This window comes from Mus caroli, chromosome 14 (genome assembly GCF_900094665.2).
Source record: "Mus caroli chromosome 14, CAROLI_EIJ_v1.1, whole genome shotgun sequence".
Taxonomy (NCBI): Eukaryota; Metazoa; Chordata; class Mammalia; order Rodentia; family Muridae; genus Mus; species Mus caroli.
In genome coordinates, this window is record NC_034583.1 from 27,528,638 (window position 1) to 27,545,075 (window position 16,438).

General features: G+C 41.3%; 1 protein-coding gene across 1 annotated transcript in view; it reads left to right on the forward strand.

Moving 5' to 3' along the window:
* Grid1 (glutamate ionotropic receptor delta type subunit 1) overlaps positions 1-16,438 on the forward strand; it is a 733,627-nt gene that overhangs the window by 427,287 nt on the left and 289,902 nt on the right. Inside the window, exon 5 of the mRNA XM_021181815.2 lies at positions 4,637-4,690. Within this exon, the coding sequence (XP_021037474.1) occupies positions 4,637-4,690 (54 nt within the window). The remainder of the gene's footprint in view (positions 1-4,636; positions 4,691-16,438) is intronic.

Here is a 16,438-nt window from a genome sequence, read left to right on the forward strand (position 1 = left end):
CCGTGGTCCCCACTCTGACCTGTAGAGACTAAGCTCGGCGGAGTCCCGGAGCCAAGATGGCGCTCCCTGCAGGGCAGGTCACTGTCCTCCGACCGCTTTTTGATTCTTAACATTACCCCAGACTGGAGCTGTTCATTTCAAGTTTGGGACCCCAGAAGCAGGGTTCAAAAGGAGGGATCAGATGACTTTTAATAAATAAATAAATAAATAAATAATAAATAAATAAATAAATAAATAAATAAATAAATAAGTGTTCCCGGAGGAATTCCAACAAGAAAGCCTGCAGGTACATAGAGATGTGGACCAAGGAAGTGACAGATGCCAGGTGACATCATTGTGACCTCATTCTGTAGCTGGATTCTGGAAACAGCTCAGATGACACAGAGGCATCCCCATCAGGGAGCATAACAGCTGGGATCTGTATCTGTGGCATCCTCCTTCTTGGTTGGGATATAAATTCCCAAGTAATCATGAGTGCTGGGCATACTCTTGTAGCCTGAGTCTTGGCTGCTGGTGGTGGAGAAGGAACGCACAGGAAGTCTGGGTAATCAAATACCTCACTATGATATGAGGGGTTTTAGGCAGAGTAACACAGTGTGGTTGGTACTCAAGTGTTGTGGGTCACAAAAATGTGCTTGGAATGATGATCCAGATCACCAGGGAGCACAGAGCAAAGGCTCCTCTGCCACACTTGCTTCATGATGAACATGTTTCTATCTGCCACAGGCATATACGGGAGAAGAAGGAAGAGGTTAGCACTTAGAAGGGAAACCAGGAATACTGGGAGCAACTCTGCTGCTTTTGGTCTGTGAGCTGGTAAGGCTTAGCCCACAGAGCTGGCAGCCCTCTGGTAACTGTGAAGGGAGGCCAGTGTGGTTTTGTTCAATCTTCAGTAGCTGTTCCTTCTTACCACCTATGCCAGTCTCGGCATGAGCTGCACCCTCTGGAAAAAGGCTGTATCCAAGTGCTATTTATCTCTGTGTGGGCAAAAGAGGCTTAACAAATTAGCTGATGCTTAATTGGTGAGGGAAAGTAGGACAGGGAGGTTGGCCAGTTATCCTGCAGTTTCCTGATCAATAATTCTCTCTGCCGGTACCTTCCATGCCCGAGTCTGATACCAGGTAAGAAGAGTTCGTAGGGGAGCCGTGCTCCCACACACTCCCTAGGATCGCCTAGCAACTGGCAATTGTCCACTGGCAATGCTTGCACCTCTCAGCTGCAAAATGCACCTGTACCTTCAAAGAGCTACAGCTTCTCTGGGCGAGATCTCAGTTCTTAGGGTCAAGGTGCAAGTGGAACTTGGAAAGGACTACGGCTTTATGCAGGTGGCTGCTCTCAGTGAATTAGAACCCTCTGTACTGAGGCCAGAGCCTACAGTTTGAGAAACTTTCCAGGGGCTCCTTAACTGCAGCCTAACTTGGTAATCATTACAATGGATGTCAGCTCAGCACTGAGTTGTACCTGTCATCCTATGGTTACCCTCTGAGCCACCACTTATTTTCAAAGCCACTGTTGACATTGACAGTAATGGGATACTTCTGATGTCCTTACTAGCTGAGACAGCCTATTTCTTCTTGCATCATTTAGAAAGGTAGAAAACTTTTCTTTCACTGTGTTGATCTCTGATTACTAAAACAGTTCCCTGTAAATCTATGCTTAGATGCTGCAAAGAGCAACTTAGACTCTTGCTCAAGCCAGTTCTTTATTTGGTTAGACACCTACATCATCTTTCCTAGTAAGAGTTCCTTGTTACTTTAAGTGGCTATTGGCTTAAACTGTTCCCCTTCATGACTGGGATTTAGAGTGTAGTTCCTTCCATCACTGGAGTGGAGGTCCACTTAGATCAGCACCAAGAGTAGAACCAATGCCTCCCCCCCCACACTACTACTCTAAGCTTTTCTATAAGTCCTTAGTCTTTACTGTACTGCATTCAAATTTCATCTCTCCATTTGCCAATTTTGTTTTGAGTTCAGCCTCATTGATCTGCCTCTGTGGAGATTCAGTTTAGCATTCCAGCCTTTGGGAACTTAGGAGAGCTCCAAGCTCTGTTTCATATTCTAATGAGCATGATGTAACCAATGACCATTATGGAAATGTTTAAAGGTTAGTGATTAAGTCCAGCAAGGGCCCAGTGATGTTTTCACAATACTTAGATAATGTTCCTGTACTTTGCCCTTATCTCCATTGTCTTAGACATCTAAAGGCATCTGTGGCAGAGAAGAGAGGGGTTCTAGGCTGAGTAGTCAAGATCCTACCCTGAGGTTGTCTCCAGTCAACACTGGTAATTCTGGGTCCTCAAGAGACACTGAATCTTGGGTCCTATAAGCTTCTCTAGAGACATCCTGGCTTTTCAGGCTTGCAGATGGGATGGGAAGTGTCTCAAGAGATACACCATGATACATAGATGCCTTTTGTCTTGCTGAGGTTCACCTCTTTCCAAGGGCATAGACCAGTTCCCCAGAGCCTCCTTCCTGGGTTGGGCAGGGATCTGTTTATCCCAGGAAATATAATGTTCATGGAGTAAGGTTCATATAGCCAAAAGATATAGGATAGATGTGAGCAAAAGGAGGAGTGAGGATGGACCTTTAGAAGACTAAAATGACCATCTATCTCTGCTTCCTGTGAGCTTCTTGGGACATTTATGGACCCCATTCTCTGAATTTTCCTCTTCTGGGTTACATAGTTTTGCACACAGGAGTGGAACAGCTGTTATATATTTTCTATACATGGCACCACTAGACAAACGATAGTGGGTAGGTTATTTCCTTCTCTTTCAGACTCTTTCACAGGTTCATCTTTTCACAGCGTGGTGGCCTCTCATTCATAGGCTATAGAGGTCAGTCTATATTCTTCATCCCTGAGTGGTCCAGAAAAAGCTCTGTGCCTGTGCTTGGTGTCCTGCAGTGTTGTCTGGTAAGGACTCATGGGCTAGGATTCTCCTGGGTACTTTATGATATCTATTCTCATGATCTACTGTGTTCCCCAATCAATTTTGTTATTTCCATGGAGCACAGCCCCAACAGAGCTCTGTGCTCTGATAGTGTGGGTATCTCAGCACCACAAAAGCCCAATGCTCTGACACCAACCATTACACCTCCTTTGTTAAGAACAATTACTTCTGTACTTACTGATAAGAAAATGTAAATCCGATATATCAATAAGTTAGTGATGAGAATTTTTACCTGATATGCATTTCCCAATGTGATTTTAATTAAAAACATCTGTCTGATATGCATGTGTAGATATGCATTTGCATGATATAACTGTAGAAGCTTCTGGAAGGGGCCACTTCAGACAATTTCCAGTGGATGAATCTGGCTGAATAAATGGAGAATTTTTAGTCCATGGGCACGTTCTTTTTAAAAAAAGAGAAAGTATTATGGAGAGATTTTAATTAAGCATCTTAATTTGCCTATATTTTTAAAATCAAAAGAGTAATAAAAATTACATTACCAAAATGTGAAAAAAATGTCAAAAGGAAAGGAGTAAATCTGAAAGCTCTTTCCCAGGTTCATCGTTGGCTTGGCACAGTGCCTGGTGCTCAGCAAGCTCTTGGCACATGCTTACCGTGAGCATCCTTACAGGACATGCTTACAAACCATCAATCCCTTCCAGCTCTTTCAGTCTGTTGGCTTTCCAATTCAAGGAGACAGAAAGCATCCATAAATACATACAAAAGAGCCAGGCATTGTGGTGCATGTGTATAATCTCAGCCCTTAGGAGTTGGAAGCAGGAGGAACAGGAGTTTGGGTCTTGGGTACATAGTGGGTTTAAGACTAGCCTTTGCTCTATTGAAGACCTGTTATTACATAAAAGGCAAAAAACAAACAAACAAAAAAACAAAAAAACCCCACATAAACAAACAAGTTTAAAGTATGCAAACAAAACAAGGATTTTTCTCTGCCACTGCCTACCACTTATTCACACATAAGCTATGGAATCGAACACCTACTATATGTTGCTGCAAAGCAAAGTTCTGGGACACAGCTCTCTCCTGAGAGATGTAGACCTTTATCTTGTAAGGTTCTCACCTAACCTGGCAGAGAAAATAGACAGTAAGAAGTAATAAACTGGTAGTCATTTACATGCAAAAATGGCAAGCACTGTGACAAAGCGGTGTGGAGAGAAATGTGGAAATGGGCCCCTCCTCTATAACTGGAAAAGACCCAGCACCATAGATCCTAAAACATGAATGAAAAGCAGTACCACAGGTGAGCCAGTGTCTTCTATTTTCCTGGTATTCCTCAGCATGGCTAGGTGAACTGCCATAAATCTAATGTTAGTTTCCTCACTCTGTAGTTTTGTGTAGTGATGAATGCTACCTTTAAGTGCTCCTTTGGAAAGGAATTTAATGCTTTCTTGGGGAAGGGAGGCTATTCCTGTACCAGTGGCTATGGCGCCTGCAGGTCTAGGACCTCTAACCTCACTCTAGGCTGGTGTGGAAGAACATGGGAGAACAGATGGTGTCTCCAGTGATCAAGGCATCCAGAGTGGGCTCCAGGGGGTTGGCATGTTTTGTGAGGAATAATTTCTGAAAAACAAATGGTATTTATAAAACTTTATCTCAGCAATGATCCTGCGTGTCTGCTAGCTTCTGTGTTGCTCCTGTTCATATACGTTCTTTTTCTCTTTGCAGGCTGTGGAGACCAACTTGGCTTCCAAGGACAGCCACTGGGTCTTTGTGAATGAGGTAAGAACCCCAGAATGGTGATGGGTGTGGCTCACCCTGACCCCTGTCCCATGGGAAAGCTCAGAACAAGGCTTTCAAATCCAAACCTGACTTTGGGAGCTGAAATGTTCCCGGAGTTCCATTTTACCAAGGTGAGAGGTCAGAGAACTGGACTTAGCCTGCCAAGATGATTACCTGGAGGAGGTGGGATCTAGCAGAAGAGTCCAGAGCCAAGTCTATGAGACTGTCGAAAGTCAGAGAAGTGGTTTCAGACTTTCCATAAAGGGGATGAGGTGAGGCAGACAGTCAGTTAGGAGCCAGGGCCTGGGAGCATAGATTAGGCTATAAAATAAATACAGATGGCAGGACAAAGGAATCAGGAGAGAATAGAGGCCCTGTCTCATGCAGAATAATACAAGTATGTGAGAGTATTATGTGAGTGTGTCTGAGTGTGAGCAGGAGTGTATGCATTTCTAAGAGTGTACATGCATGAAAATGTACTGATTTAAATGTATGCACAGACATATGTGGGAGGAGCTTTCTGTCTGAGTGCATGTGGTACAGGAATAACTGAGTATGTGTATTAATTGTGTGCATATGAGTATTAATGTATGTCTATATTCATGACAGTGTATGTACAAATGTCTATATGTACAGGTGTGTATTGTGAGGGTATGTGTAGGTTTGTGAGTGTGGATATGTAAATGTACATTTGTGAATGTATGTGTATGTATGTGTGAGTTGTTTGTACATGTGACTTAGTCTGGATTTGTGTGAACTGCATTCTATGTGTGAATATGTGAGTTGTATATGTATGTGAATATATGCATATGAGTGTGTATATATTTAATGTGTACATTAGTATAGTTGGGAGGCTATATGTGTAGGAATAATACATGTGCATGTGTATATGCACATGAATGTACAGATACATGTATGTATATGTAAATATGCAAGAATATATGTATATGGTTATGACATCTGTACATTCATGTACATGTATAGGTATATTTGGGTGTGTGTGTGTGTGTGTGTGTATGTATTTGTGTGTGGTCTGTGGGTGTGTATATGTAATACACTCATCCAAAAAAGGTTAGTAGGAAGTGCCTTTAGGTCTGGTCACCCCACTGATTTGGCCTCAGGGGCAAACAGGATGTCATTCTTCAGAAATACCACCCTGCCAGCCTCTGCTGAAGCTGTGGCACAGGGTGACCTATTGTCATATGGTCCTAGCTTTTCTGAAGAGCCCTCTGCCCTCATGCTCTTTCAGGAAGCAGAGCCCAGGCAGCCTGTGCGACCTCCACACGCTGTTTCGATGAAAGCAGACATGGAAGTGTTTCTTGGTTTTGCCTTCAGTGGAGGATGCAGCCTTTAGCTGCTACTAAATTAGCTGATCAATTTCTAATGGTTTCATTCTGGAGGATCTAGGGTTTATTATGTGGGTAATTTCTTCTTTTATGATGTGTATTTCTTCATTAGTGCAGTGCTAATATGGCTGAGACCCATTTTGCGTAGCTGATGTTAATAATGGCACAGGTAGTATCACATGCTAGGCCCACTGCTGATGGCTTCCTCTAGGAGTTCTTATCTCATGAGTTCCACATCTACAAGGCCAAGCCAGGGACATGCAGTCCCTGTGCATTTCCCTTGGGGCAGTTCCATGGCTGTCCAGGCAATTAGAAGGGGGATGTGACCATCCCACCCTGCTCTTCAGAACCTGCTTGAGGCTTCATTGATCCTCAGCAAGTTTTGATTCTTGGAGCTTTGCTGCTTCTCTGCAGGCTCTTCAAAGCCCTATGTCCTTTGTTCCAGTGAAAGGAAGCGTTCCATGTGTCCCTGAAGTCAAATGTCTGGTGCTGGTTTTGCGCTTTTTGATGACTCCGCCACAGTGAATAGCCACTGCTTCTCTGTAGCCAGGCTTCAGAAACCAGCCTGTTTTACATTTTAAAGACTTCTACTTCCCTCTTCTGCATCCCTGCTATCCCCAGGATGCTCTGTCTCTCTAGCCTGACTCCTCTAGGGCCAATCTTAACTTCAGACACCACAGTAGGAGGTGCTTTGTGGGTACTTTTCACTCTTAGGCACCCAGGTATTTTGGAGGAAGCTTGAACCCAAAGCTTAGAGTGACCAGGAGACAGGTATAGAACATAGATCAGCCACAGGAGCAGGTCTCTGCAGTACCACAGAGAGCACGCACTCACCTTGGCTGCCTAGAAAGAACAGATAGGTCTAAGAATCCTGATGTAGCCATGTCTTTCTTCAGAAGTGAGGGGGCTTGGGGAGCCCCAGCTCCCTTCTGTCTTGTTTCTTTTTCCAGGAAGCCTCTTTTTCTTGAAAGGCACAGGGCAGCAGCCTCCATTCCTGATCACTTGTACATGACCGGCCCTGCTGACAGTTCTCATCATCCCTCTTTTACAGACAGGGTGATAGAAGTTGCAGGCGCTGAATCAATTTCTTATAGTCAGGCAGACATTCTATGTGGTTGGTGGGATTCTTTTATCCCCATTTTTTTGTGTGTATTATACACATTTTTGCCAGTGTGGGTAAGGACAGGTGTATGTGTGTGTGGAAGCCTGAAGTTGATGTTGGGCATAAACCACAATTGCTCTCCCACCTTATTCACTGAGCAAGAATCACTCAGTCAAACCCAGAGCTCTCTGATGTGGCCTGTCTAGTCAGCTTGCTCTAGGGATCCTCTTCCTGCCTTCTGAGGCAGGAATTACGAAGTGGGCTTCCATGACCACCTAGACTTTATGTGGTTTTCTAGGGAATCTAAACTCATGATAGGTGCTTTGATCTCTGGACCAGCTCCACACTCCTGCTGGAGAATTCTTTATGAAGATCAGCTAGCTCTAAAGCACAGTCTGTCAGTGACATCATGGGGCTAATGGCTTTGGCAAAGATCCAGCACTTGTATTCAGAATCTTCTGAAAAGCCAATCAGCAGGGCTCATGTATACATGACAGTGGGGACGCTCTTTGGCTGACCTTTAGCCCCAGCATATGGGCATTCTTGAAGACTTCACTCCAAAGGTAGAGATTCAGATAAAGTCTTGACCCCAAATTCCGATGTAGCATATGGTTAATGACAGTAATGCTCTCTAAAAGACATGTTAGTTTAGCTACAGGGCCAGCCACATTGAGAGTGTTATTTCCTGTTTAAGTGTGGTCCCAAAGTGGGGCAAAAGCTCTATTCTTCTTGCAGTGTTGTAACATTTTAAGCACTGCAAAGTTCAAGCTAATTAAACATAGAGCCACAAATAGTTGCTGTTCTTTGTATTGTATGTAGTAACTAGTAATAAAATAATGGAAAATAATTAAAGAATCAGGGATAAGGCATTTGATAAAGACTCACCAGCTTCAACTTGTGTGTGTGTGTGTGTGTGTGTGTGTGTGTGTGTGTGTATACAGGTCTGTTTGTGTACAAGAAAATGTGCACATTTGTGAATGTACATGTGAAGGCCAGAGGCCAATATCAGGGGTTGATTCTCAAATGCCATCCATCTTGATTTTTGTTTTTTGTTTATTTTTTATTTTTTTTTTTGAAGCAGGGTTTTATATTAGCTTGGAGCTCACTGTGCATGCTAGGTTGTCTGGGCAGTGAGCCCTAGGAATCCACCTGTCTCTACCTCCCCAGAGCTTGGATTACAAGTATGCCACCATTTTTCTATATTTGATTGCTTTATGTGTTTTTCTTGATTCAGGATAAGCATTCAAGGCCGCATGTTTTTGTTTGTATTCTTCGTGTGGCAGTTTTCTTAATTACATCTACTTGTTCACTGCTGAGTTTTGTTGAGTATTATAAACCTTTTCATGTTGTCATTTGGATTTGATTTTGAGAAGAGACAATTGGCTTCTGAATTTGTGTACCTCTCTGGGAGATTCAGTGACTCTCTGGTTCTACTGTGAGACACTGGCAAACAGATACAGTTTTGTTATAAAGTATATGCTTAATTGATTGATTAAGTCATAAGAACATGTGAGAAGTAAGGAATCATTAGATGAGCAAACTGTGAGTTCATTGAGGATATGGCCATATCTGGCTCATCAATGAGTCTTCAGTGCCCCGTGTCAAAAATAGATTGGTGCAAGGAGGGACTGAAGGTAAATCGATCTAGACAGTAACAAGCAAATTGCATTGATGAGCACTTCACAGTTGGTATCAGAGGAAGAAAGGAATAATTAAAGAGCTGAGCCTCAGAGATGGAGTTGCTAATTTATGTTACTTGAGCCTGGATGTGTTGGATGGCCTCTGGAACCTCTGTCAGCTGGAGTGAGAGCCCTCTCTCTATTTGTCTCTATCACATTCCAAGTGAGAGGTCTTTATGGTTTGTCCACTGACATATAGTGTCTTTAGTGCTGGCTAGACTCCATGCAAAGAAGATGAGGCCTTCCCATAAAGCTGCACCCATGCAGGAAACACGTACTTTGGACAAAACATCATGACCAAGAAGCAAGTTGGGGAGGAAAGGGTTTATTCAGCTTACACTTCCATACTGCTGTTCATCACCAAGGGAAGTCAGGGCTGGAACTCAAGCAGGTCAGAAAGCAGGAGCTGATGCAGAGGCCATAGAGGGATGTTCTTAACTGGCTTGCTTCCCCTGGCTTGCTCAGCCTGCTCTTTTATAGAACCCAAGACTACAAGCCCAGAGATGGTCCCACCCACAAGGGTCCTTTCCCCCTTGATCGCTAATTGAGAAAATGCCTTACAGTTGGATCTCATGGAGGCATTTCCTCAACTGAAACTCCTTTCTCCGTGATAACTCCAGCCTGTGTCAAGTTGACACACAAAACCAACCAGTACAAAGATGTTAAATAAACAGTGTAGATGCACATGCTATTTGAGCTCAGTGATAGTAGGTGGTCAGTACCCAGGAAAAGGTAGGTTTTCAGGAGCAGGGAGGCCTAGTTAGCAGGCCATCAATATTATTCCCCCACTGTAGCAGGCACCAATAACTGTCGTGGCCTTGTTCATTCTAACTCTTGTTCTTAAAGCTCTAGACTCACAGACCTAGCTGTTTTTCTGATGCTTCTCCCTCCTGCCACAGACAACAATGGGAGCCTATTTCTCATCTGAAGATCAGCATGACTGTCTCAGAACTCCTTGTCCTTCCCCAAACCTGTTTCTTGCTAGTGTTCTTGACCTCAGACAGCATGCCATACTCTGGATGACTCCAGCAGTGGGGAGTAGCTCATTATGCTGACTGCATAACCTGCTGCAGGATGATTCTATCTCACCTTTCCATCATCTTTTATTTCTTTCCATTATTCTGTTGTGTCATGTCTCATGTCTATAGGAGAATGGTGGCTCCTGTTATTTCTGCTTCCTGGTCAGACTTTTCTGTCTTCTGTCCTCTTCCCAAGCTCTTACTATGCTGAATTCCTTACAGAGCTCTGCATTGCTAGCTATTGATTTACACACCACTTCCTAACAGCCTGCGTGTGTGGGCCTGAATCTCATCCCTACCCGTTTCTGGAACTGCTAGTGTGAAGGGTTCAGGAGCAGGGAGGCCTAGTTAGCAGGCCATCAATATTATTTCCCCATTTTCTGTTAAGCCTCCTCCCTACTTCTGCTTGCTTCCTTCAACTTTTCTTGTCTAATTGCCTAGGGGAGAAAGAGGCATTGAGAAAAATCCAGTTTTCCATGGCCTAGAGAAGTATGATGCTCTGCTCTGTGAGCTTCAGCTATCAGATCTCGTGGAGGCATTTCCTCAACTGAAGCTCCTTTCTCTGTGATAACTCCAGCCTGTGTCAAGTTGACACCCCAAACCAGCCAGTACACAGATGTTAAATAAACACTGTAGATGCACATGTGTTACATTGTACCTATTTTTCCTCAGCATGCATTATTAGGGGAAAACACTGTTTCATCAGACCTCCGTCAAAGCTCCACTTGTCTTGGGTGGAGTCTCTGGCCCTCAGTGGAGCAGTCAGCAAAAGCATTGGTAAAACTTCCCGCAGAAACTCCAGTTCATATACTGGGACGCTTTGTGGGAATGGGTGCTGTGATCAAATGGTATGTAGCTGGAGAGTTAAATAGTGTGGCCAGGCACTTGGGAGGCAGAGGCAGAAACAGGTGCATCTCTCTTTGAGGACCAGCCTGGTCTACAGAGTGAGTTCAAGGTTAGCTAAGGTTTCATATTGAGACCCTGTCGACAAACAAACAAACAGAGTAAAAGAATTAGAAATAGCCATATTCTTCAGATTTTCTGAGGCCAGGGCACATCATACCTTTCTGTATACAGTATAGTGAACACTGTCTGCCCCATGTACTTGATCTCACCAAAAATCTTATGTGCTTTTCATCTCCACATGCTCACCTTCACTAGAGCAGGTTATGTGCAGGTGGTGCAGCATCAGTCTTGAAAAGAAGTCCTGTCTATGGGGCTTCTTCAACTAGCCCTTAAGAAGATTCTACACTCAGGCAGATGTCACACCAGCTTGTGGACCTCTTCGGTGCTCTCTCCCTGGAATATTGTCTACATTTTTTCCTCAAGCCCCACCCCATTGAATTCCTTTCACTGGTGGCTGACCAATGTGAGGATCTCTGGAGCAGTAGAGAAAAACTCTGTCAGCAGTCCAAGAGGTATCATCAGACATTCAAGAGTTCCCTACTCAGAACCTATAGTTAGGTAAAGGCATTAGGTTATACTTGGTTACTATGGGAAAAGATGCTAAAACTAAGTGAAGAAAAAACAAAAGCACACACAAAAGCAGCACATGGAAAGACAGAGCACACAAAAGCAGACTCCCACATTTAAGAAATCTCTGTTTAGCATGCACAGAGAAGAGGGTTTTGCTTTTTTCCCCTTCATTTGGAAGTTTTTAATTCTGTTTAAACATTAAGTCCCTGGACTATTTGCCATCTTTAATTTTAATTCCACGTTTCTTAAAAACCAATCGATTTGTTGTAATCTAATCACTTATTTCACTCCATAGCTGCATTGAGAAGTCTTTGAGAACACACACCACATCATACCTATCTCTGTGAGCCTAGCTCAGAATCCCAGAATGAAGAATAGGTGTTGTCATTTATCAGACAGTAGCTGGAACCAAGAGCTCATTTCTTACATTTGTTAATTTTGTATGTGAATGTGTGTTTGTTGCACAGTGTGCACATAGAGGTCAGACAATAATTTGTAAGACTCAGTTCTTCCTCTGTAGGTACAGGGGATCCAACTTAAGTTGTCAGGGTTGATGATAAGGGCCTTTACTCACTAAGCCGTATCACTGGCCGAACACTGCTTTTGATTATCACTTCCATTCTTTATTATAAATTGACAGTGTTAGTGATCTTTGACATACAACAAATGGATATATTTAAATGTACATATTGAGATTGAAATATGTATACATTCATAAGTCAAAATTTCAATGAAGATGGTAAACATGCCTACCACACAAAGTGTCCTTTTATCCACTCTACTTCTCTCTGACCTTTATAACTCCTTAGGAAACTGCTGATCTGTTCTTGGCACTCACTATACTGGTTAGTTTTATTGTGGAGTGACATAATAAAAAGTTATGAGTAATGAGGGAATCTCAGATGAAAAGTTGCTTCTATCAGATTGGCTGATGGCCACGTCTGTGAGAGATTGTCTTGGTTGAGGATAAGTATAGGGGAACTGAGCCCACATGGGCAATGGCATTTCTCATCAGGTTGGCCCTGGCTGTCTAAGAAAATTAGCTGAACATATGTCAGTGAGCAAGCCAGAAAATGATTTGTGTAAACTGAACACTTCAGTATATATTCCTCATTTTCTTTTGTATGACTTTATTCAAGCATAGGTATTTTAAAAATATAAATAATTTGTTTTCTGAGGAGGAATATTCAACAGTACCAGTAAGTCACACTCATAGATGGATACTTCAAGTCTAGATGTTTAGCCAGTACATATAGTGCTATTAGGGAATGACTTGGTCACTCTTCTATTGTTGTAAAGACACACTATGAATGAGACAACTATTGTAAAAGAAAGCATATAATTTGTGGATTTCTTATAGTTTCAGAGGTTTAGAATACTATTATCATGCCAGGAAGCCTTGTGGCATCTAGGCAGACATGGGAGCAGTAAGAACTACATCCTGATTTAGAGAGAGAGCGAAAGAGGGAGAGAGAGAGGGGGGAGAAGAATGAATATGAACTTGACATGGGCTTTTGAGCCAACCCCCAGTGACACATTTCTTCCAGAAGGTCGACCTCGTAATCCTTATAATCCTTTCAAATGTTGCTACTCCATGGTGACTAAACATTCAAATATATGAACCTGCAGAGCTATCTATTCTCATTCAAATCACCACATTCCACTACCTGGCCCTCATAGGCTTGTAGTCATATCAGAGTGCAAAATGTATTCAGTTCAACTTCAAAAGTCCCCATAGTCACTCACAGTCTCCACACTTTAAAAGGCCAAGGTTCAAACTCTCTTCTGAGACTCATGACATTCTGTAAGCCCCATAAAAATAAAAAAATGAGAAAAGCAGAGCTATACTTCAAATACATAATGGCACAGAATATATGTTACATTACCAGTTCATCTTCTTTCTGTTGTTAATGGCTTCCTTCACTGCTTAGTCTTTTCTGTAATTTGTTTTTAAAACTTGAAAGCTTAGCTGTGTGGGGTCTTGTCCTGACTCACCACTCCCTTTATTCCATTTAGCATAGTCTTTCCTTTAAACATCTTAGTTCCCTGAGCATGGACTTTGGCTCCATTACACTTCTTGGTGCTCCCGGTGTTCCTTTTTCTCTTCAAATTATACATTTTGTGTTTTTCCTTGCTCATCTTGCTCCTTTTCATTATACATCTGCAAAAGAGTAACCACTAAAAACCACATGACCTACTCAATATTAGGCTGTCTTGAAATCTCCTCTGCCAATCCCATTAATCTAAAAGTTTTCACTTTAGCTTCAGGTAGATTTTTAGGACAAGGACAATAAGTAGCCACATTCTTTGCCCAAATGTCATAAAAATGGCCTTTAGGTCATTTACTGATACTTTCCCCCTCAGAAACTTCTTGAGATGAGCTCTCACAGTCCACATTGTCCTTAATACCATTGTCTACCATGTTCCTTCTAGGATGACCCTTTCATCCTCACTTATAGATTCTAGCCACTTTTCTAGTCCAAAGTTCCAAAGTCTTCCATGTTCCTTGAATAGCATGGTTAGGCCTGCCACAGCAATACCCCACTCCCTGGTACCAACCTCTGTCTTAGTCCTTGTTCTATTGCAGTGAAAGAGCACTCTTACAAGAGAAAGCATTTCACTGGGGGCTTCCTTACAGTTTCAGAGGTTTAGTCCGCCATCATCATGGCAGGAAACACGGCAGTATACAGGCAGATGCTGGAGCATTAGCTGAGGGTTAGATCCTTATCAGTAGGTAGAGAAAGTCTGGTTCTGGTGTGTGCCTTTGAAACCTGAAAGTCTACTCCCAGTGATACACTTCCTCCAACAAGGTCACACCTTCTAATCTTTAATAGTGCTACTCCTAAATGACTAAATATTCAAATATATGAGGCTGTGGGCCATTATTATTCAAACTACCACAGAGATAAACATAATAGGTCTTTGCATGGATATATGCTTTTATTTTATAGGGAGGCACATTCTTAAAATTGGGTTATAGGTGGCATCTGATGGTTCTCATTGTAGTAGTTTAAATTTTAATTTCCCCGAGGACTAATGATGTTGAGTATCTTTTTTTTTTCTTCCCATCCTTCCTGCTTTCCTGCACTTTCTCCCTTCCTGCTTCTTTAGCTCTTCTTCTTCCTCCTTTGGTGATGGTAAAAGCCAGGGTCTTTTGCATGCTAGACATAAATTCCAGTGCTGAGCTATCTCTTCAAGCACATATCTATAGATCTGCCCAAGTAAATTATTTGCTTAAACATTTTGCTTCTATTTGTTGAATTATTTCTCTTAAATGAGTTTTGAAAGATACTTACATTTTTATACAAAATCCTTTACTGAATAAATACTTTGCAAATATTTCCTGCTAGTCTGTGGCTTGTTTTTTTCATTATAATACTGTCTTTATGAATGACAGACCTTATTATGTTGATGAAGTGCAACTTGTCAATTTATTCTTTTGTGGGTTGTGCTTTTAATGTAGTAATAGAAAATTTTCTTAACATTTTATTCTAGACAGTTCTGATTTTTCTTCTATCTTTATACCAATTACACATTCTTTGACTTATAATTATTTTATAGTAAAATTTAAAATCACAGTTTTTAGACTTCTATCTTCTTTTTAAAAGTTGTTTTAGCTACATTAGGCCATTAGAATTTTTATATGAAGTTTAGAATTAGCCTGTTACTGATTGAACTTGTCATTAATACAAAAAACGATGTCTGGGTTTCCATGTGTGATTGCATTTAATCTACAATAGAATTCAGAGAATTGCCATCTCAATAGAATTGAATCTTCCATCCTGGATGTATTTCTCTCCACTTAATTAAGCTGTTTTAAAAATCTTCTGAACAATAGTTTATTGTTTGCAGTGTTCAGACCATTAATATTTTTGTTGGATTTTTATGTCAATATTTTATATTGTTGATCAATACCATTGTAAATGGTATCTTAAAAAAAACTTCAATGTCTAATTGTTCATTGATAATACATAGAAATAAAATTGAGCATTGTGTACTGATCTTGTATCTTGGGATACTAAGATTGATACATTTAATAATTATAGCACCTTTATATACATTCTGTGACAATTTTCTGCATTGACTGTCTGGTGGTTTGGAAATGCAACAACTTTAACTCTTCCCTTATGTTTGGATGCATNGTGTTTCATTTTCTTTCTTGATTGTGTTGATCACCACCTCCAGTACAAGGATGAATATGGTGCTAAGATAATGCATCATTTTCTGGGTCTTGATACTGAGAAGAAATACAATACTGTGCCATTAAGCGTCATGTCAGAAGCAAGCTGTTCATCAGGCCAAGAAGGGCCTTCTCTGTTTCTGGCTTGCTGAGTTTTGGAAGAATTCATGCTGGATTTTGCATGCAGCTCTTACTGTGTATATTGAGATGATTATGCTTTTTTTTTTTTTTAGTTTGTTAATATACTGAAACACATGAACTGATTTTCTAATTTAAATTAACCCTGAGATGAGACTTACTAGTTATAATATATTATCTCTTGTATTGTATTTCAAATTTCATTTGAGAAAAGTTTGATTAGAAAATGTCCCCTGTGTTCCTAAGAGATTTAGGTTGGTTCTTCTTCCTTCTAATGTATTTCTTTTGTTTTAATATTGCAACAATGATGTCTTCAGAATGTGAGAAGTGCTCAATTCTAGATAATTTTATGTAGACTTTTTCTTTGTGTGGCTGCTAGGCTTTGTTTATGATGCCAGAAACTTACAGTTTACATTGTTACAGTGTCATAGCAACATATTATTCCTCTTTGGCAGCCTTAGAGCTATATTTTCTTGATTGAATTTTGGTAATTTGGGTTACTCGGAGAATTCCCCCAAATTTCACAGAAGTTGTCAAACTTAGAAGTATACAGTTGATGTTTCAGTATTTTTTTTCACATTGGTTGACTCTTTAGACATGAGACTTTTATTTTTCATATTTATTGCTTGGGCCTCTTTTTTGTTTCTCTAGATCTTTCTCATTAATTGGTGTTAATTGATTTCAAACATCAGTTTTCCTATCTAATTGATGGTTTTAGTAGTTTTTTCTGTTTCCTTTGATATTTCCTGTGTTCATAAATGATTTATTGTTTAGCTCTCTCTGCCTTCTCCCCTCCCTCCCTCCCTCC